At 45.3% G+C, this 21,530-nt stretch overlaps 1 protein-coding gene across 8 annotated transcripts in view; it reads left to right on the forward strand.

The window, feature by feature from the left end:
• Positions 1-857: 857 nt before the first annotated feature.
• LRCH1 (leucine rich repeats and calponin homology domain containing 1) overlaps positions 858-21,530 on the forward strand; it is a 192,259-nt gene continuing 171,586 nt past the window's right edge. For 2 of the 8 annotated variants that reach the window (XM_078070358.1, XM_078070360.1), the window contains exon 1: positions 858-1,470. In XM_078070358.1, coding sequence (XP_077926484.1) covers positions 1,158-1,470 — 313 coding nt within the window. In that variant the 5' untranslated portion in view covers positions 858-1,157. Of the gene's footprint in view, positions 1,471-16,438; positions 17,806-21,530 lie in introns of all 8 variants that reach the window. The other 6 variants (XM_078070365.1, XM_078070361.1, XM_078070366.1 and 3 more) reach the window with 6 other exon arrangements.

Genomic DNA, 21,530 nt, shown 5'->3' on the forward strand with positions numbered 1-21,530 from the left:
GTTACTGGCCAGTTGAGGTCACTGGTTTTCTTACCTCTCTCTGCACCACTCAACTTCGGGACTCAGTCAGCCACAGCCAGCCTCTCTCCCTCATGTGCCAGTGGATTCTGTCCACCGTCAAAACTACCCTCATTTTGAAAGTCCTTCCTTTCTGTGTTTGTAGTTTCCCCCCATCGCTCAGAATACCTTCTGCCCTACTCCTATTTGTCTCTTCGCCCTGGGGTCCAGCCAGGGACCACACAGGAAGAAGGGCAACCCTACAGTCTGAGGGCTACAAGTTCGCATCCCGCTCCGCCACGGACTGCACCGGTGACCTTAGACAAGTTTTTTTTTTTTTTTTTACTTCCTCTGTAGTCTGGGGAAACAGTTTTTCCGCTCATGGGATCCCTGGATTAATGAGATAATTAATGTAGACTACTCAGGCCACCACTGGTTCATTGTAGGCGCCCAAATGCCAGGGGTCTGACCCCACGGTGAGCAACTGCCTCTTGGGGAGCTGTGGGTCAGAGAGCAGTATAGTTCGCAGAATTGAGATAACCTCTCACCGCCTCATGATCTCACTGTATTTCAAACCCCATCTATTGCCTCGCTGGCGTCTTCTCAGGCCCTCTAAAACCTCTTGTCCCCCCAAATACCCTGGGCAGCAAAAAGAAACCCAGGGGCATTGGGCGTCTAAACGAAGGTCACCCCGGAAATGGGGTCCGGCCCCCTGACGTACCCCCGACTGCCAGGCGGAGCGTAGCGAAACCGCGGGGGGCCGGCCCGGCTCCGGGCGGAGGAAGGCTCAGGGCTGGACTGACAGCTTGGGGTAGGAGGAGGAGAGAGCAGGCGGCGCGGCGGAGGAGGGGAGAGCCGCCGAGAGGAGGGAGCAAGGGCGGGAGCAGACACATGCGCGCTGCCTGCCGCCGCCGCCGCCGCCGCCGCCGCCGCAGTCCTTAGCTTCCCGGGGACAGGAAACCTTCGAGACCGAGCTGCCACTGCCGCCTCCCCGACTGCCCCCCATTCCGCGCGCCTGCCACACCCTCCTCCCCTTCTTCCAGTATCTTCCGGTGGGGCACTGCAGGGACTCGGCCCGCGCTGCAGTCTCCCCCTCCCGGGGGAAAGCTGTGACCCCCCCCGCAGGAGCGGCGGGGCGGGGTGGGGGGGCCTGGGAGAAGATGGCGACGCCGGGAAGCGAACCCCAACCTTTCGTCCCTGCCCTCTCGGTGGCTACTCTGCACCCACATCACCATCCCCACCACCACCACCATCAGCACCACGGAGGAACCGGAGCCAGCAGCGGGGTCGGGGGAGGCGGCGGCGGCGGCAGCGGCGGCAGCGGGGGCTTCAACCTGCCCTTGAACCGGGGGCTGGAGCGCGCGCTGGAGGAAGCGGCCAATTCCGGGGGGTTGAACCTCAGCGCCAGGAAATTGAAGGAATTTCCCAGGACCGCGGCCCCAGGGCACGACCTCTCGGACACGGTGCAGGCAGGTGAGAAAGGGCCGAGGGGCAGCCAGTGGGTGTGGGTGACTGGCTGTCGCGCCTTCCCCTCGCCGCGGCCCGTCAGATCTGGCCTCGCTGGGGGTCCTCTGGCCGGTGCTCTCCAGAGTAAGGAACACGCGTGGGCGCGGGAGAGGCGGGCCCCGAGGAGGGCAAGGTGGCCCCCGCCTGGCCAGAGAACTGGGGTGCGCCCGGCTGCGGCGTCCGCGAGCGCGCGGGTCTCCGGCTCCCCACCCTGCGGCGGCCGCGCCAGGGAAGTGGCGGCCGGGCCGGGAGTCGCGGGCGCGCTGTGGAAGTGGGAGGTTTGGGGCGGCCGCGTCGGCTTCCCTGGCCCCGCGCAGAGACCGGGGAAGCCGAGCGCGCGGCCGGTGCTTCCCACCAAGGCAAGCCCGGTTCGCGCCAGGCGTCGCCCGTCCGGACCGGGAAACCGAGACAAAGGTGGCGCGCCCGGGGCCGACCCGAGGGCAGCGGCGCAGTGCCGCTAGGCCCCCTCGCCGACATCACCGGGCGGTCGGGCAACTTGGTGCCGACTGCGAGGAGGTGCCAGGCTTCCTCTTCCTGCGCCTGTGCGAGGGAAGAGTCGCTGCTGTTGTCGCCAATCCGAATGGGCAGCCACTTCGCCGGCGGTCGGCTCGGCTCCCGCGTTCCTTGCCTCTCGCTAACCGCCCACACGGTTTGGTCCTGCCGCCGAGGCTCGCTGGTTCTCAGTAACCCGATCTTTGCGGGGGCCCAGAAGGGGACGGCATGGCATATTAAAAGAAAAGTAATTAAAGTGAGCCGGTTTTCCTGTGTGAACCCGACAAGTTGTAACTCGCGCCAATGAGCAGCCAGCTCTTTCAAGTTATGTCATGTATTGACATATTTCTGAGACGTCTGCTTTCTCTTTGGTAGTTGGAGTTCCTGGAGCGGGATCTATAAACAGGAAGGAGGGTGGTGGAACTCGATTCGGGCCTTGGGATCCCTTAGAACTGCCTTGGTTTCCAACCATCCGGTTCAGCTCCCTGAGGGGCAGGGTTTGTATCTTGGCAAGCGCCCAACATTTCCCAGCGCAGTGGGTGCCCCATTTTGGAACCACTGCCCAGACCTCCTGGCTGTCATCACCTCATGGGCTGAGTGTCAGACCCCTTGGATACTGGATGGCTCAACTCTCAGCTCCAGATCTCCCAGTTTCCTCTCCTGGGGGAAGAAAGGGGGTTGGGCGAGGGAGCAAGGCTTTTGGAGCTAGGTTTCCAGTGCTTTTTGTTTTCGACTTCAATTCAGTAAACATCTTTGAGCGTCTTAATGAATATTTAGAAAGAATTCCAAGTTCGCTGGAGGCAAAAAAGGGCTCTTTAGGGTCATTAAACTTTGTGACTTGCATTAGGGATAGTCAGGAATGGGCGAAAGGGAGGGAATTTCCAGAGTTGAGCTCTCAGCAGCTGGGGAGTCTCTCGATAGGACCTCTTAGTTACATTTTCTCAAGTGGAAGTTATTCCAAGAATTGCCTGAATCATTAATTTAAAAAAAAAATCTGTTGTTAAGTTCTACTTCCCTTTTGCCTTAGAGTATACCAGGGACTGTGGAAGGATTGGATATGACTGGGGAAAACAGAGCTGGCATGACCAATGATATGTGTTTGTATGGTCAGTAGGGGGGTTTGAAAGTTGTTGGTCACTTCAGTTATGCAGACGTTTATTCCCAAATTTGAGTGAACTTGATGTGTCTGCTGTCTTGGCATGTCTTTGAGACCTGTGCTTCTAAAAGCAGGGACCACTTTTTTCAGTTAAGACCTTACCATGTGAGGTAAATGCTCCACAGTATTCCTGTTCTCCTCTCTTGCTTGCTTGTGGTGAACTTAGGCTGTGAGTTTTGCCAATTTTTAATTATGACCCTTCCTTGCACATGTTTAATGTTCAGAGAATTCTAACTAGTTAAAACTCAGAATCTTAATATGAATTTCCCAACCAAAAAATGCAATATTAGTTATGGGATAGGGAATGTCACCAACGTTTGTAGAAATGTTGGACAACCTGGAAAAGATAAAGTGTGTTCAACGTAGCCAGCTATTTCTCGTGAAATGTGAGTACCCCGATGTATTCAAGGGTTGCTTCTGCAAAACATCTTTGCCTCAGGTCAAAAGCTGGCTGTAAACCAAATGTATTCTGCACTTTGTTCTAAAGAAATATTTACTGATCACTGTTCTTTACTTGGAGGAGCAAAAATCAAAATAAAGCAAGAGTTAAATCACCCCCAGTTTGCACAGTGTTGACATTTACTGCATATGAAGTTCCAGCAAAGTGGAGAGTATGAGGAGTAAGACATACAATAAAGATAGTGGTTTCTCCTGGTTAATATTTAGTTCACAGAAAAGCTCTTAAAATCAGAATGGCACATGAAGATTCTTAAAGACCTAAGATGTAAAGTGTACTTTTTCATAAATTTTGTAAAATGGGGAGTGACATAGAAAGCTTTTTCTCACTGTTCAGTTGTGTAACACAGGCCATTTGGTTTATTCCCTAGCAGCCAGCTATGCAGACCTGCACTCTTGGGCAATGTAACCTATCTGAACAGAGTGGAAAACTGGGATGTAAATGCAGAAACATAGAGGCCGGGGGCTGCTCAGTAGATGTCTAAGCTCTGTCACTGAAGTGCATACATATTTTTCACAGGAAAAAAAAACCTCACAAGCCCTCACTCACAGTGCCCCAGATAGGCTCAAAGCCTATTGATTTGCTCATATTTGAGTCAAAATAATCTTGTTGTCAGGGTCTAGTCCTTTTTCAGGTGAGAAGGTTCGGAAAGAAAGGCGGACTTATGCAGGTGTGGTGGTACAGGTGACACTGAATGGGAGAAGCATGAACAAAAGAACCACGATTAGCTCTTGGTGTGTGCACTTTGCAGTGTGCCAAGTACTTTATCTGCATTATCCTGCTCAGTCCTCACTGGAAGCCTATTCATATCCTCACTTACGGTCGGGGAGATTGCAACTGAGAGAAGTCAGGTAATATGCTCAAGATCATACCCCTACTTAGATGGTGAGCCAGTGACTGGACCCTGACAGTTTCACTTTGGCTTTTATGTTCTTGACCATTTTCCTGTGAAGCAGAGAAGAGGTGGAGAGGAGCAGAATCTGGGAGGCTGTTTGGAGGTTCATTCGGCCAACATTCATTCCACAAGAACCTGCCAAGCCCCGCTAAGTGTCAGGCACTATTTTAGGCACCAGGGACCATCAGAGAATCCCTGTATCCCTTCGTATGGAGTGTCAATTCTGTTTGGAGGGGGATGGGGAGAGAAAGGAGGAAATTGATTTTGCAGAATGAGTTGGAATATTTACAGTACAAATATAATGCCTTGTTTTAGAAAGACACATGCTGCCTTGATTTAAGGTGACTTGAAGTAGCTTGTAACAACAAGAGCACAAAGGATGACTAGTAAGAAATAGAAACTGAAGCTTAAAATTGGGCCTGATAAAAAGAAGTACACACGTGCATCAGGAAGGCAAACTTTTTTTTTTCTAGTGCTGATTTATTAAGTGTGTCATTTTGGGATGAAGAAGTTCAAGATGGTGTGGAATATGACTGAGAAAAAGCAAATCGAAAAGAGGAATAAGAAAAGAAAGTGTCTGTCTCAGATTGATTGCAGGAGGTGCTAGAAAATAAAAAGGAAGCCCTTGGACTTGATGCGCAGACAGTTGGTGAGAATTGGTCCAATTAAGGAGAGGGTGGAAAGGCGCCTGAGTGGCTCAGTCGTTAAGCGTCTGCCTTTGGCTCAGGTCATGATCCCGGGGTCCTGGGATCGAGTCCCACATCAGGCTCCTTGCTCAGCAGGAAGCCTGCTTCTCCCTCTCCTCCTCCCCCTGCTTGTTCTCTCTCTCTCTCTCTTTCTCTCAAATAAATAAACAAAATCTTTAAAAAAAAAACAAAGGAGAGGGTGGAGTATATCATGGCAGTATCTTTTTGAGGTGGTTGGAAGCAGGAAAGACTGTATGGGAAATGAAGAGCCTACCCAAGCAGGAATATAGAAGTCTGGCATAAAAAAATGCTCACTGTGGTCCCGTATGTGCCTGTGTGGAATGTATAGGAGAATGCAAGGTGAAGATAAGATAGGAATGCATGAGAAGGTAAGTAATAGTTCAGGAAGTCCCAGGAGCCTCAAAGCAGGTCAAGGTGAGATGCTGAATCGCATAGATAGACATTGTCTGTGAAATTCAGAAGAAAAGTCTTTTCAGTTAAGCTGGTTAGGAACGACTTTCATAGCATAGGCATGGTTTGGGTCAGATTTTATAGGATGGATTAGTTTTAGATAGAAGTGCCCGTGGACATTCTGTGGTCAGAAAGATATTTCTGAGATGTGGAGTGAGAACCTGACGGCCTGAGATCTGTGAATAAAACAGACAGAGAGGCATTTAAGCCTGTGCCTCTGGTCATACATATCCTCCCTGCCCACTATCACCATGTAATGAGGTCACAGAGAGCAGGGCTCTTAGGACCTTTTATTTGAGGACTCTGGAGTTGGCTGAGGCCTGGGATTTGTCAGCCTGTGGGACTAACACCCTAGTCTGTCTGAGCTACCTCTCTCAAATGTCTATACAGATTCAAAGAATCTTCTTGGAGATTTGTGGGCAGGCTTATCTGCTGAATGCTGACTTACCCCACCCCACTCCCATCCTATAGCAACTGAATCCTTGGGATATTAGCACTCTTTAGTCATCAGAATTCATACAGGACTTGATAAAGTAATCTATGTGTTCTCAAATACATGTTCTGTTCCATAAATTTGGCCACCGAGAGTTTTCATTACAAATGTGATGAAACTTCTGAAATCATGTGGCTTCTTAAAACTTACGTTCTTTTATAGTGATATTTAATTTCAGATTATTTTTCTGCTATTGAATTAAATTTATTAGTTATTGCCGTACCTATCATTTATTGTGGCCGTCATTATCATATAAATGTCTACATTTATGACATGTATCTTCAATGCTTTTCCATTCATAAATGATCAGTCACAGCCTTTCCTTCCTATTATTATTTTTTCTTCTGTTGATCAATTCCTTCCTTGTTAAGGTGTAGAGGACTTTTAATGGTGAAAGCTGTTAGAACATCGAAAACTCAGTATATGTTGCCACTCAGTATGTGGTGGCTCGGGATCCTGTCCAGATGCGCTCTTCTGTGTGTCTGTGTATGGCAGAAACCATCTCCACAAACACACTGCTATTCTCAGTGCTTGCATTATAGGCCGCTCTTCATTGAAGAGGTAGGAGCACCTAATCAAGTTTCTGGAATAATAGCATACAATTATAGGTCACAAAACCTCTGGGAATTTTTGGCCTGTGCCGGTTTATAAAGAAACAGCCCAGGGTTTGACCTTCATCATCGAAATGATTCTACTGGATAGTTTGTCCGTCACTCTGACATCTTATTTGATTTTTGGTGAGTGTAGGTCATTAGGCCAAAATTTGGCATACCCCACCATTTAAAATTTTTTATTTGAGTTATTGACTAAAAAAATTTTTTTTGAGTTCCATGGCAAACTTAAATTTTTTCATGTTGTGGTTTAGTAACTCTTTGGTGGCAAGCATTTAAAGGGTAGATACCTTTTGAAGTCTGTGTTAACCTTGATCAATTCACAGGTCAATTTCCTTTTACTCTTGTTCTTCTGATGTGTAGGAAGACTTTTTCTATCCTGTTACTCGACTTCATCATTGCTTGTTTTTAAACATAAGTTTTTCCCCTCTGTGTGTACTTTTCTATTTTTCCCTTTATATCTATCCATATAAATATATATAAGTATAAAATATGCAAAGTAGAGAAACATACATGAAAGTATAGATAGGTAGGTGGATAGTTAGATGATAGATAGATAGATGTTTTGTGTTTAGAGGCGCAGCATTTACTCTCTCAGTCTCTCTCCAGAGTCACCCCCAGGTACTGTACAGATTATGTTTTTCCAGAGACTTGGTAATTTAAATGATAGAAATGCTATTAACTCTACTTAAGTTGGCTGTGGGTTCATCCATCAGGCCACGTAACTTGAACTCTTGTCTAAGCCTCACAAAAACCTGTTTGTGACACTACTTTCCAGATTTGGCTTAGTTCTTTGGAAAATTAGGGTTCTGCCTTAGAGAGACATCAGGAGAAACTGCCCTGGGCTTAGATTTGGTAAGGCCACCAGTCTGTGAACTCTTTCAGTGATTGAGTCAGTTGTTGGGATTAAGATAATTTGGTGTTAATTGCAGTGACTATTTCAAATTATAATACTATAATCTATCATAAAAGGTTTAAGGATATAAGGCACAAAACCCAACTATATTTACATATTTGATGCCTTTATTTATATGCAACCTATAGGAAGCCTAGAAGCTTCTGTTACTGATACTCCTGGTTTTTGTTGCTGGTTTTGTGAAAATTAATTCCAGAATTTGCAGTTACTGTATTTCAGATAGGTTTTTTTTTTCTATATGATGTGGATTGTTTAACTGAAAGAAAAAAAAAGGTCAGAATTCCAAGTAAGCCTTATTTTAGGGAAACTAGGTCTACCCATGGAGACAAGCTTGAAGCACATTTTCTTCATCTTAATTGAAGAGCTCAGTAGTATTGCTTCCATCTAATGTAGTAAGAAGTCTTGCATTTGGAAACCATCTGTTCCCACAAAGTAATTCAAAAATAAAGTGAGATGGTTTACATGAACAGAAAGTTGACGAACTGTGAGAATTTGGCTTCTCCTGCTTACTCCAGCAAAGCAATAGGGGGAAAATGCCTTTATCATCAGATTGCTGCCAGTGTTCATAGTTTTTCCCAACCCTATCCCCCTTTACCGGCCACAAAGGAGGATGTAGGTTGGGGGCGGGGAAACAATTACAGAAGAATGATGTTTGATTTCCATAACAGAAATATTGTATGTTCTTGCATGATGAGAAATTATTGCTCTGCTGTTAATATGCTTTTGGTTTATGGTTCCCAAAACTCTTCCAGGACATTTTTGTCACCAGCTTCAGGCTCTAGGGGTTTGGAATCTTCTTTGATGTTGGCTTTTCTTCCTTTAGCTGTGTTTCCTCCGTCTTTTTGCTGGAGGGGGCCCTAAGACCTTGAGAGATTAATAGGGCCATGAGACCCCCAGCTCAGTGAGTCTTGAATTTCCCCTTCACTGTTGTCACCAAATGGGCAGAAAGAGACCCCATCTTAATTTTTTTTAATCCTCTGGTTTCTTCCGTGGCCTTGCTTTTGACAGCTGACCCCTGCAGTGCAAGACCCAGCGTTTTGCTACACAACGTATTCCTCCAGTATTCTTTCCTGTGTTTGATGTTGATGCCATCCAGTGTTAGGAGCAGCAGCAGTATGTCTGGCCTGGTTCTGTCAGCGTAGCTCTGACTCGACTCTTGTTATCTCTGCAGGCAACAGTGACACATTAAGAGAAGGGTATCAGCGGCAGGCTCTCTCACTTGGCTTTCCCCTACATTGCCTTCATTTCGCTTTTCCAGGTCATTTCCCTCACTTCCCCCTTCTGCCTGCCCGGTCGGAGTCTACTTCTCTCCCACTCTGATTTCGTCCAGTCCCCAGGCCAACTTAAAACGCACAGCCTCCCCGCCAGCCCTCCCTGCAGATCTGAGCCCTGAATCATGCATGCCCTCAGGGCACCTTTGCAGTAGTTCCTTATGGCATTTTTGGTTAATGATTACCTTCCTTCTTTGGTACTTTTCCCATGTTTAGGCTGTTTCTGCCTATCCTGTCCTGTAAGGTCTGGCCAGGCAGGGTTTTCTTTATTTTTACATGCGCCCTCCGTGCCTCTCGCGAATAGTGCGAGGTCTCCATCAGGGTGACTGTTGCATCTGCTCTTTCCCACTCGCGGCCCACTCTGAGTCTCTGTACTTTTAATCCATCATCTTGGATCTGACCAGATAACTGAGACCCTGAGCATCAGTGCCCTCCCCTGCAGAGTGCGAATGATAGGTGCTCAGTGGGGTTATTCTGAAGACAATGATTATAAAATGACACCAGAACACTATCAAGTGCTTTCTCTGGGCCAGGTATTGCTCCTCGTGCTTTATATGTAAATCTGTGTATTAAATCTAGGTAGTATAGGTATCGCCTCGTTTGATTCTTGCCGAGTGTTCTGTTTTAACCATAGGAGGAACTTGCTAACCCCTGTCTCCTCTAGCTGTTACCAGGATCCCACCCAACCTCCCGCATCTGGTTCAAGTTCATCTGCCTCTGAAATGCCTTTCTTGACTACTGTGGCTTGAAGAGGGAGTTTAGATTTCTAGAAAGGATCCGTTCACATCTCTCCCAGAGAGCTTAAGCCGCTTGACCAACGTCACACAGCAGGGCGGTGGGTAGGCTCCCGAGCCAAGGCAGAGTCTCACAGCCTCACACCAAAGGGCTGTTTCTGTGGAACCCGGAGGCTACCCTGGCCTGGATGAAAGACCTCCTTCCTTCCATAGAGTTCTCAGGTCAAACTCTTCCAGACCAGCCATGTGGATGGTGCCTAAAAGAACAAAAAATACTGTGAAACCTTTAATAGCATATAAGGTTTAAAGCCAGGGAGAATAAGATATAAAATTAATAGTGGTTATAGATGAAACATGTTAGTTCAGGATTTTACTGCATGTGGTTTGGGGGACATGCATGGGCCCCGGGTGAACTGGATTCCAAATACTGAAAGGCGGGCATGTGGGGCAGTCCCTGGTCTACAAACTGGAGGCCCACAATGGTCTTTCATTGCAGTGTTTTTCTTGGAACTCCTGTGGAAATCAGTAAGTGGTGGTTTGGTTCTCTCGCCAACCCTCTATTTAACCCTGGCAGAGGTGGGCCTCCCTGTTAATGGTGGTTTCTTATTGTTTCTTTGGAAAAATGCAGTGTTAGTTGTAACATGAAATTCTGAATCTGGAGATCTTGGCATCAGGCTGTGAACAAAGCTCCCGCCTCGTGGGGACAACTCTCTCCCCTTCATCCTTTCCTACCGAATGTCAGAAGGTTTCTCTCCCCTCCTCCAGGTCCCTCAGTCTGTGGGTGTCCCTTCCCACTGGTGTGGGGACAAGGGTTGGCATAAGTCAGAGGGTCGGCTCTGGGACTCCTCGAGGCCTCCAGGCCGAGGAGGGGCTGGCCCAGCAGATGTTGTTCGAGGGAGACGGGCAGGGATTCAAACCCTTCTCCATGTATTTTTTTTTATTTTTTGTATATTATTTCCTCAACTTATTAACTTTGGAATTTGAAGCAAGTTCCTGAATCTCATGGAGCTTCAGGTTTTGTAATTTGTGAGAAGTGAAAATACTCTTTACTCCTCAGGGCTGTGAGGATTCCTGAGGGAGGTGCAGGACCCAGAGCAGTGGGTCTGGCACACAGTGAGTCATCAGTAGATGTCATTGGCCCTCGTGGGCTCCCCTGGGGTTATGTCATAGTTTTCTTCAGTAAAAATAATCGTTGGAAATTGTTGGCATATTATTAGCATGGGGGCTATGAGCGCACTGTGGCTGGGTCTTAGTCCTGGCTCCACCAGGACGTGGCGAGTGCTTAAACTCCCTGTGCCTCAGTGCCCCCATCATAAAATGGGGGATAATAATCATAGGATTATTGTGAGGAGTAAGTAAATGAATATATGTGTAAAGTGTTTAGTTCAATGCCTGGCATTGACCTTTGCCATCATTATTATACTCCGTTATCTTTAGAAAACGGATTCAATTTTATAAAGCACCAAAAAACCCCTAAATTCCTGGAAATTTTGTGACATTATAAAATGATTTTAATCCCTAGAAAGCTTGATTATACATGCTTTCAGTGTGTGTAAGCATTACTGAAACTCTTTGACAGTCTTTGGAAGATGATAGAGTAGGTGGTACTTATTATTCCAGCTCTAAATATTCAGAGCTGAATTACATGTGAGGAAACCCAGACTAGATGGTGAAATGGGTTTTCCTTGGGTTATGTTGCTAGTGGGTGGTTGAGCCAGGACCAGGTCTTCTGAGCTTTTATGTGATTTCCATTCAGTCTTTAATATAACAGCATTCTTAGGTCTGATTTTGATTTTACCAGGATGGAGAAATCCTGAGGGGGACAAGCCTGATGAGAAGAATGAGTTTGGGATTCTCCCAGCGAAGGATGGGGAACCATATTCTGGTGCCACACTATGTACTGAGGCCAAGAGTCTAGGGTCCAAGGCTTATTTTTGGCCTCAGGATTGGAAGGGTAGGAAGTTGGGGGTGAGGTCTCAGAGGAGGGCTTGCCTTGTGGCTCTCTGTCCTGTGCAGGAGTCCTGCCCCTGATTTAAAAGCTTTCTAGAAAGGGACGCCTGGGTGGCTCAGGTGGTTAAGCGTCCAACTCTTGATTTCGGCTCTGGTTGTAGTCCCAGGGCTGTGAGATCGAGACCCGAGTGAGGCTCTGTGCTGGGTGTGGAGCCTGCTTAAGATTCTCTCTCTTCCTCTGCCCTTCCCCCGGTTAAAAAAATTAAAAAATAAATAAAAGCTTTCTAGAAAAATAAATAAAAGCTTTCTAGATTTAAATAAATAAAGAGATCACCTTTTTATGCTCTTGGCAAAAAACAATTTGTGAATCTTTTTACATTTTGGCAACTGCTCTGAGGATGTATAGCAAATAATTCTGTAAGATGTGAGAAAATGTCTTTGAGGAGGCAAAGCTTTAAGAATAAATATATAGACTTAAATGTATCTGTTCTTTTCTCACTGTTTTCCTGGCATCCGGATTTATTTTGAACTTTATTAAAGAGTTAATTCTTTAAAAGCCTTGTGGTAGGTTCAGTATCATGCTGAAGTTTCTGCTAACGGAACTGAAAGGGGCATGTCATCTGGGTCCAGGTTCCTTCAGAATATGTCTTCATTCAGTCCTCATGCCTGCCTTGCGAGGTAGGTAGGGCCCTTGTTGCTGAGAAGGAAACACATCAGCGAGGCAATCTTAGTAGGTTTGTAGATCCAGTAAAGACAGAGCCAGAACTGGTGTCAGCTCCTGTGGAAAGTGTTGGAGTCTCTTGCCAGGCTCTATTATGGTGTCACTGAATATCTAGAGCTGGAGGAGCAGGCCAGAGGAGGGGATCTGTCGTATTTGACAGGCAGTCCGTGGGGTGACTCAGAGTGAAGAGCAGACCCTTGAGTTGGAGTCAGATTCTGGACTAATTTCTTTTTTTTTTTTTTTAAGATTTTATTTATTTATTTGAGAGAGAGAGCGTGTGTGTGTGTGTGTGTGAGAGAGAGAGAGAGAGAGAGAGAGAGAGAGAGAACGAGCAGGGGGAGGGGAGGGGTGGTGCAGAGAGAGAAGCAGACTCCCTGCTGAGCAGGGAGCCCGATGTGGGACTCGATCCCAGGACCCCGGGATCATGACCTGAGCCGAAGGCAGACGCTTAACCGACTGAGCCACCCAGGCGCCCCTGGACTAATTTCTTTCTCCCACTAATCTGAAAGTGGGTGCCAGGAATGCAGGTACATGTGTGGCAAGTTCTGATCCTCAGCGGTTTGTAACGGCCAGCTATCAGCTCCACTTCTGAGAACTGCATTTTCAAGCAAGCATTCTCTGAGGTGTCTGTTGTTTAGAAACATAAATACACATTAGGGTTTTTAGTTTTCTTGTACGCAATTTTTGTATTAGGTAGCTCTAAGGCTTACCCTATATATCCCTAATTTATCATAGTCTTCCTTGAATTAATGTTATATCACTTCATGTAAAACGTAAGAATATGTCATATATTCAGAATATTCAGTTCAGTTCCATTTACTCTGTGCTTTGTGCTATTTTTACATGTATTTTACATAGATATATATTTACATATATTTTGTATGCATTATAAACCTTGAACACTTATTTAAACTACTTTAAGGAATTTAATAAAACTACTTATGCATAAAAAACTTTATAGTCTTTTATTATAAAAGACTTTGTAATATGTAACCTAGTTGAACAACCCATTTTAACTGTACTAGATTTTATTCCCTATGAGAAATGAATGAAGACCCATTGGGTGAGTGATCAAGTAGTTTGTTTTCTAGAGTATTCTCTTTGTAATAGAAGTGTTTATATTCTTAAAGTTGTTTTATTAAGTAATAATCACTGATTTGATTTCTAAAAATGCATTTTATTTCATCATACAGATCCTTCGCTACATTAATTCATTGCTCTTACAATCTTATAAATGAGATCCAACAGCAGCCCATTTTGGCTACAATGGCAGCACGGCTTATGGCTAAATAACCAAAATTTTTTGTGTTGATGCAAATTGATCCAATTCAAAGGAATCTGATTGTGCAATTGAAGGCAAATAGATACCTCTTTGTGCAGTTCCCTTGGAGGTGTGGATGATAATCTCTGCATGCAATTTTAGGCAATTATGTTTTTTTCTGGTCTTTAGAAAGCCTGGATAAATCAAAGTTAATTTTAGTTCTACCGTCATTCCCGTGGTTATAGTCTTGCAATAAACTCTAGCTGTGGTTTGTTCAGATATTTACAATTCATGCTTTCTTGAATCTGTGCAGTCCTTTAAAGAGTGCTGTGCTCTAACTTTAAGAGTGCTAATGTGCTAAGTCTGATCTATTTTGTGAAATTCAGCTGGAGGCTGTAAAGACTTGCTTCTGCTCCCCTTCCACCCCCAACGTCCTTGATATGTTAATGAAGACTTGGTATCTCCATAGGAAATTTGCACAGTGGGAGTTCTGGGGTAATGTGTCCTGATAGAGCCCCTAATGCCTGCCCCTTAGAGAGTGAGTGACAAAGATAGGAGAACCCAGCTAAGTGCTCGCATAATCAGGCAGCCTGGGTCTCTCTAAAGTGGTTTCTTCGTTTCAGTGTGTGCCCTGTGCTCTCTGGTGTGTCCGTGTCTCAGACCCCTGCTCTCCTCTGGCAACGAGGAAGCCTTGTTTGTACTCTCTTGACACCACATCGTAGATTGGGGTGATGAGCCCCATCAGTTTTGGATGAAAGACCTCAGCTTTCAAACGTATCACTTTGTGACATGCCACCCTCTTTTGGTTTTGGAAAGAGAACATTTGGTCACTGTGGACATCACAAGACGTGCTCTTATAGGATGATCATAAGTAGCATCATGCTGAGTCCAGTCTGGTTTATGCCTCTTGCCCTGGCTTAATGAAGGATAGCAGCTCCTGATTTGGATGATAAATGCTATGGTCATTCCACTCATGTGGGACCATAGACACCATCTTTTAAGAATAAACTGAAATGGAGACAAATGAAGTGACTTGCATGTCACCCTGCCCCCCAGCCAGTAAGTGTGGGATCAGGTCTGGAATCAGAAGAGCTTATCCTGGCCATCTCTGTCTACCGCCCAGACTGCTGTCCTTTGAAGAAATGGCAGCGCTTGGCTGGTTTCTCTTTTTAACTTTCACACCGAGAAACCCTCACAAGAAGGTGTTTGGCATTTGTTGTTCGTTTTAGTGGGCACAATGCAGTACTCATTTTAAACTTTTGCAATGCAGCATAGAAAGGAGTCTATACAGAATGTAGGCATGATTTCAGTGGTGATAGTAACATAGACATGGAGAGCAGACAGTACGCTGGGACTTGTCTTGACTGTAATGTTGACTGCCCGGTGTGTGCATTGGTCAACACTCACAAAACTCTACCCTTAAAAATGGGGGCATTTTTTTTTTTTGTATATAAATTATACCTTGGTAAAGTAGACCCATTATTCAACTTAAAAAGTAGACCATTTGCAATATGTGTTTTAGCTCTCTGCATGCTGTGTATCCCTGATTGACAAGCTGTTTTAAAACACAGAATAATTGGGGCTTCATGGCTGAGTCAATGCCTACTACTAAAAGACTAATATATCTATTGTAGTGGACAGATTCTTTGATCCTCATTTTCTTTATTTTGAAACAGCTTGTTAACTGTCTATATAGTCATACTAATAAAATAATCTAAGTCTAATTATGAGTAGCATTTTATTTTATTGATAGTAAAAACTGATACCGAGTCGAATTTTCTAGGGTCACTGGGATGATGATGTTGGCTAATGAAGTCCAAAGGCCCCAGAGCATTTGTTTGTGCACCTCTTGGGTAGCAGACACTGCAGACAGGATCCCATTCTTCCCGCCAGCCTATCTGATAGGTGTCATGTACCTTAAATGTCATCAAGTACAGATACTGAGGCTCCTAGATGTTAAGCAGCTTACCTGAGATTCCCCACGTGGGAAATGGAGGAGCCAGGGTTTGGATCTTAGTTGCCTGATGCTAAAGCATTCGCCTTTCCCACCAAGCGCATGGTCATTGAGAAAGAACCACCTATCCCGGTTCTTTCTAAATGTGGAGCATGTTGGCTCTTCCCTGGCTGCAACCTGTAGCTCTGCAGCATGTGTGTATCACTCCCAGACTGCCCACATTACCGCGGTGACCGGCAGGGCCCCTGCGCAGCCTCCTCCCGTGCCTCTCTCCTGCCTGCCCACCCAGAGTCAGCTGCCTGCCTGCCGGCAGATCCGATGGGCCCCTGGGATCTGGCGCCACCCTGCTTATCCCACTGGGTTTTCCTCACACCCTCCTCAGGGCCCCTGGGGCTCCAGCTGCCTTTTCCTGTAATGTCCCCATATGTTCCGGGTTAAGTGCCTCTCCTTCGCCTTTGATCATACCTTTGCTTTCCTCTCTGCATTTGCCAGATAAAATAAAACCGAAAACAAAACAATAAAAAAATAAAAAAATAAAACTCCAGTACTCCAGGTGCCTGTCAGTCATCCCCAAATCTCAACTCCTGCCTCTTCTGTGATGTCCCCCATCCCAGCCTCCCACTCCCCGTTCACCTCCCATCTTTTCTGAACGTCAGGCTTTGGGTCTGAAACAGGTGGTTTCAGTGATCGAGTTGTCCCTCAATTATTCTTTAATTTTATGTCTTTTCTTTCCAGGTCATAGCAGTAAGAATGATAACCGCCTTATTTATTGAGTCCGGCATTGTGCTGGGCACTTCAGATGGCTTTTCTCAGTTAACCCCCAAACAATTTTAGGAGGCAAGTATATGTTTTCTCCCTATTTTGCAGATGAGAAAAATCGAGGCTCAGAGAGAGAAATGTCCAAGTCCTAAGTGGAGAAACTGAGATTCAAATCCTGTTTGACTTGAGCGGTCACATCTCACTCTTTACTGACTCCTCGCAAAGTCCTTGAAGATACTGGAAAAGAAAGGAAAGTGACATTTCCTGTGCCTTTACTAGGGTATGGCGTAGAGGAGGTCGGCTCATTTCCTCACATGATTTTTACACTGGTGCTAGAAATTAGATTTATGGCCTCCAAAACCAAGGCTCAATTTAAATAATTTGCTCCAGGTCACAGAGCTGATAAGTGGAGACATCAAAATTAAACCAGGTCTTTCTGCCCCTAGAGACGCACCGCTCTGTGCATAACAAACTCCATCTATATTTCTTTCTCTTAATTCTCTCCAGGGCCTTTTATTTCTTTTTTTATTCTCTCCAGGTCCCAGCTATATATTAGTGAAACTTTTCAATTAGTTACAGGTTGATTGAAAAACACAAAGGTCCCCTTTATTCTGTTAGAGAAGCATGAGCGGATAAGGCATCTTCCGGGAGGGACTGTGGAACCCACAAATAAGTTAGACTTTTAAAAGAGATGCTACACAAACGAAGGTGAAGTGGAATCGATTCTTGAATGGCATGGCAACCACAGATAAACCACATTTATCTTGGGAGATGTACTTTATGCCTTCCTGACTTGTACTGTAGTGGAGCAGGAATGTCTAAAATTAAAAGATGGGAGAGGATGACTTAGGATTTCTGTTCACATTTTTAAGTTGCTGTATTGTTAGCTTACTCCCAGTCAGCCTGCTTCCCCACTCCACCTTTCTCAGGGACAGAATTAAAAGCTGTTGGTGCTTACCCTGGGCCCTGTCCTTGGTGGATGTGTAGACCACTGAAATTCACCCAGAGCTCACTGTGAAGAATAATTAACTATTAAAAAACAAAACAAAAAACCAAACCCAAACAATAAAAAAGGAACTCCTTTCGGTTCTGAATATATGTTACAATAGTTAGAATTTCACTGATCAAAGCACACCTTCTCAGTGTGCCCAGTGCCCCTGGTGAATCTCTGCCGTTAGTGCAGGTAACCCCGTGTGACGAGAAGATAGGTCTGTATCAGGTCTAGTTCCTGGATCTTGCAACACGTCCTCTGCTTTCGTTTCTATCAGCAGAGTGTTTCTATTGAGTATGCTACATGCCCACAGAACAGCTGTCAAGTGGAATTCACAGTGATGTGTGTTAGCCCGAGAGCCGGAAGGTACCCGAGGGCAGATTCTGGAGTGATGGACACCAACTCTGTCTTCCGCACATGGCCTTTGGGCTCTGGGTAGCAGAAGTGCTGGCTGTGTGCACTGGGTTTTCTCGAAATGTGCCAGGTATGTCATCTTCCCAGGGCTATCGAGCTTCTTAGAATGTGCATGATACGAGAGCTTTCCTGGAATGAAATACCACAGTGCTCAGATCACCATGTCTTTGTCACTGGCTTCCCTCCCTTTTTTGCTGTGACATTCCAAGAGGTTTAAAACTATGGTAGCTGTTTCTGTAGTGGGCTTGGAGATCAGGTGGTCAAGTGGGCAACAGATCACACAACAGTGTGCACAGTGACTTGGAACCACATTCAAGGCATTCAAAGTTGGGGTTCCTGCTTTTCCACCTACTGGCATGGTGACCTTGGGCAAGTCGCTGGGAAAGCCCTGCCCAGTACCTATTTCAGAGGGCCTTTGGAAGGTGAATATGTAAGGAGTGTAGAGCAGTGCCTGGCATCTGAGAAACACTCAATAATTATTAGCTATTATTACTTGTCTCTTTTTTATTTGCTTCTTTGTTGTCATTCTCTCCCTCCATCATCAAATGCTGACAGTGACCTTGTTTTTCTCTTTCTCTTGTAACTAGTACCCCTAATTCCCAGGATGGTATCTAGCCTATGGTAGGATCTTAGTGAGTATTTGAGCTCAATAAATGAATAAAGTGGACGAGTGAATGAATGGCAGGCTCCACGCTGGATGCTTTGTGTATAGTCATAGAATGAACTGGTATCTGCCTTCCTGAAGCTGCCAGTCAGCCTGGTGGAGAGGGGACTGGAGATATATCATGATCAATGGTGATGAGTGAGTGACACACAGGGAAAGAACAAGGGGAGACTATTTTGGATGGCATGATCAGGGAATAGTGGCATTTTCCGACCCCGTATGGTTGACTGATAAATGGCGCACCTTTTTCTCTTCATCTCTTTGAAGACTTAAAATAGTTATTTGTGGGTCCCCTTTCCTGCTTTTTAAAGCATTTCCATCTCAACTGTTTCTTCTCTTCAAACATACAAACCATTATGTGCATGTTCTAAAGTTTCTAAAAGGAAGACGAACAAACATCCACGATTTAAAAGATTTTAAAAGGCAACCAAGTAACTTAAAACTGGGTATGATACACACTCACTTGTTTACTTTTGGTTGCTTGGAATTAATTTTTTTTTCCATTTTGGTGTGTGGGATATTTATTGGTTTTTCTTCATCTTTTCCTTGTCTGTTTGGATAAATTTAGCCAGCAAAGTTCTTTTTGGCAGCAGGAATGATAAAGACTCTGCTTAGTCTTAGGATGAGATTTACATTAAATATTTACAAGTACATTCTCGAATATTAGAATAACAGGTTCTTTTTGGCCAGTGGATGGTGAGATTACTGAAAAGATCAAATCCAAATATGCCTGATGGACAAGAGCCACCCTCTTCAGGAGGCGGAAATCCTCGATAGGGTCCTGACTTGGACTGACCGTAGGGAGCTGAGAGCTGTTAGAAGGCTGCTTTCTCCCATCACCACCAGCACAAAGAAGTGTGTTCTCTGCTGCAGATTAATGATCTTATGGGGGGGAGTTTAAGCTCAGCTGTGAACTCCAGACTTTGGGGAAGTTGCCTATTGTATGGCTTACCTTCACAGGGCCTTGAGGTGTGGGCGCTGCCATCTAAATAAAGCACTATTACTTGGCCTTGTGGTTAGGGTGCTAGCACTGTGTTTCGAGGGCTTGGCCTCCCTGTGCTTTGCACACAGATGGTTCTCTAAGTTGGAGGAGACTTGGCACCATCACATAAATCTACAGAACTAAAAGGTGTGTGTGTGTGTGTGTGTGTGTGTGTGTGTGTGTGTGTGTGTGTGTGTTTAAGAGATGGGGACACATTGGTCTCTTTTCAAAGCCTTGCACAAGGCTTGTGTTTTTCAGAGTCTTGGGTGGACTAAATGTGAGCCCTGTTCAGTGCCTTGCAAACAGTGGGAGATCAATGTGTGCTCATGGGAGCCATTTAATTCGGACTGAATGATAGGATCCATTTGAACCGGATTGAATGATACAGAAACTTGCTGGATTTATGTTAAGTACATCATATGTTCTTTCTCTCTCCATTTTTCATGAAATGCATCCAGGAAGCTCTTTGTGGCTGAAAGAGTGAAGCTGGCCTCTGAGCCCTGGAGCTCATTCTCTGGTAAAGTAGTAAGGAGGATCTTTTGGGAAATCCAGAGGGAATGAACATGATGAACAGGCGTGAAGGAGGAAAGCCCTGGCAGGGATGATACAAAACAGTACATCATCCGAAAGTAACTAATATTTGACTTTGGAATGCATTTGTATTTTTGGCAGTGGATTTGTCTCCTGTGTTCTGCCTGGACAAACATTGGAATTAGCCGGCATTCCTTAAGCACATGCTGATTAGGGCCAGAGAAAGTGGCAGCCTTGAGGCATGCTGGTGACCAGGGGAAAGCCATCTGGATTAGACATTTGTCATGGACCTTTGTGTTCATGTAACATCTCCCTAAGCCAGAGAAACAAGAACCTGGAAGGCACTGTTAGTGAGGTTCTCACGGACTGCAGCATGTTTGAATCTTGGTGCCCTTTATGCCGGCCCTAAATGAGAATGCTCTTCCCTTCCCTTTCTTTTTTTTTTTTTTTTTTCCTGTAGGATTCAGGTTCTGTAAGTGTAAAAATTCCCGAGTGGGACAATTTAAGTTCCTTTCCTTCTGATAACTTAGAATCCTGACCGAAGTTGTCAGTTGCTGCTGGACTCAACAGAAATAATTGCGTTCTTTATGCTGATTATTAGTGTATATTTTGAGACCCAGGAGGGCTGTCACAATATGGTCACAATACTCTTGTTGATGAAAGCTCTGAGTTTTAAATGTGGTCAACTTTGGTGCCCTTTGAAAATTTAGGGAGCATGCTGCTTCTCTTTGGATGTTCTCAACATCCCCCCACACCATGAGCCAGAATTAGAGGCTCCCTCGTGGTCCCATGGAATTTTGTACTTACCCTTTATTATATGTACCTCATTGTACTGTGTTCTTTATTTCTCTGTCCTCAGCATAAGGCCCACATCGCATTTGTGTTAGTTTGCCATTGCTTCATAAGAAACTGCCACAAAAAAATGTAGTTACTTAAAACAACGTAACATTTATTATCTGACAGTTTCCCTGGGCCAGGAGTAAGGGCACAGCTTAGCTAGGTCCTCTGATTAGGGTCTCACAAGACTTTAATCAAGGTGTTGGCTAGAGCCGCCTGAAGGCTGAGTCCTCTTCCAAGTTCATGAGATTATTGCCAGAATTCAGTTTCTTGTGTTTGTAGAACTCATAGAACTCATAGTGGCTTTTTTTTTTCTTTGAAAGAGGGTCCCAGTTCCAGTCCCTCTTTAAAAAGCATCGCCTGGGGCACCCGGGTGGCTCAGTTGGTTAAGCGTCTGCCTTCGGCTCAGGTGATCCTGGTCCTGGAATCGAGTGCCACATCAGGCTCCTTGCTCTGCAGGGAGCCTGCTTCTCCCTCTGCCTTTCTCTCTCTCCCTCTCTCTCTGTTTCTCATGAATAAATAAATAAAATATTAAAAAAAATAAAAAGCATTGCCTGATTAAGTCAGGCCCACTTGAGATCATCTCTCTGTTTAAGAACTCAAGTCAACCAGTTGGGGAACTTAATTACTCTTGCGAAATCCTTTTGCCGTGTTAAGTATCATAATTATTGGAGTGATGATATGCCATCGTATTTACGGGTTGCACTCACATTCAAGGGGAGAGGCTTCTACAGGGTATAGATAACGGGGACAGATATCTTGGGGGCCATCTTAAAATTCT

Source organism: Halichoerus grypus, chromosome 4 (genome assembly GCF_964656455.1).
Source record: "Halichoerus grypus chromosome 4, mHalGry1.hap1.1, whole genome shotgun sequence".
Classification (NCBI taxonomy): Eukaryota; Metazoa; Chordata; class Mammalia; order Carnivora; family Phocidae; genus Halichoerus; species Halichoerus grypus.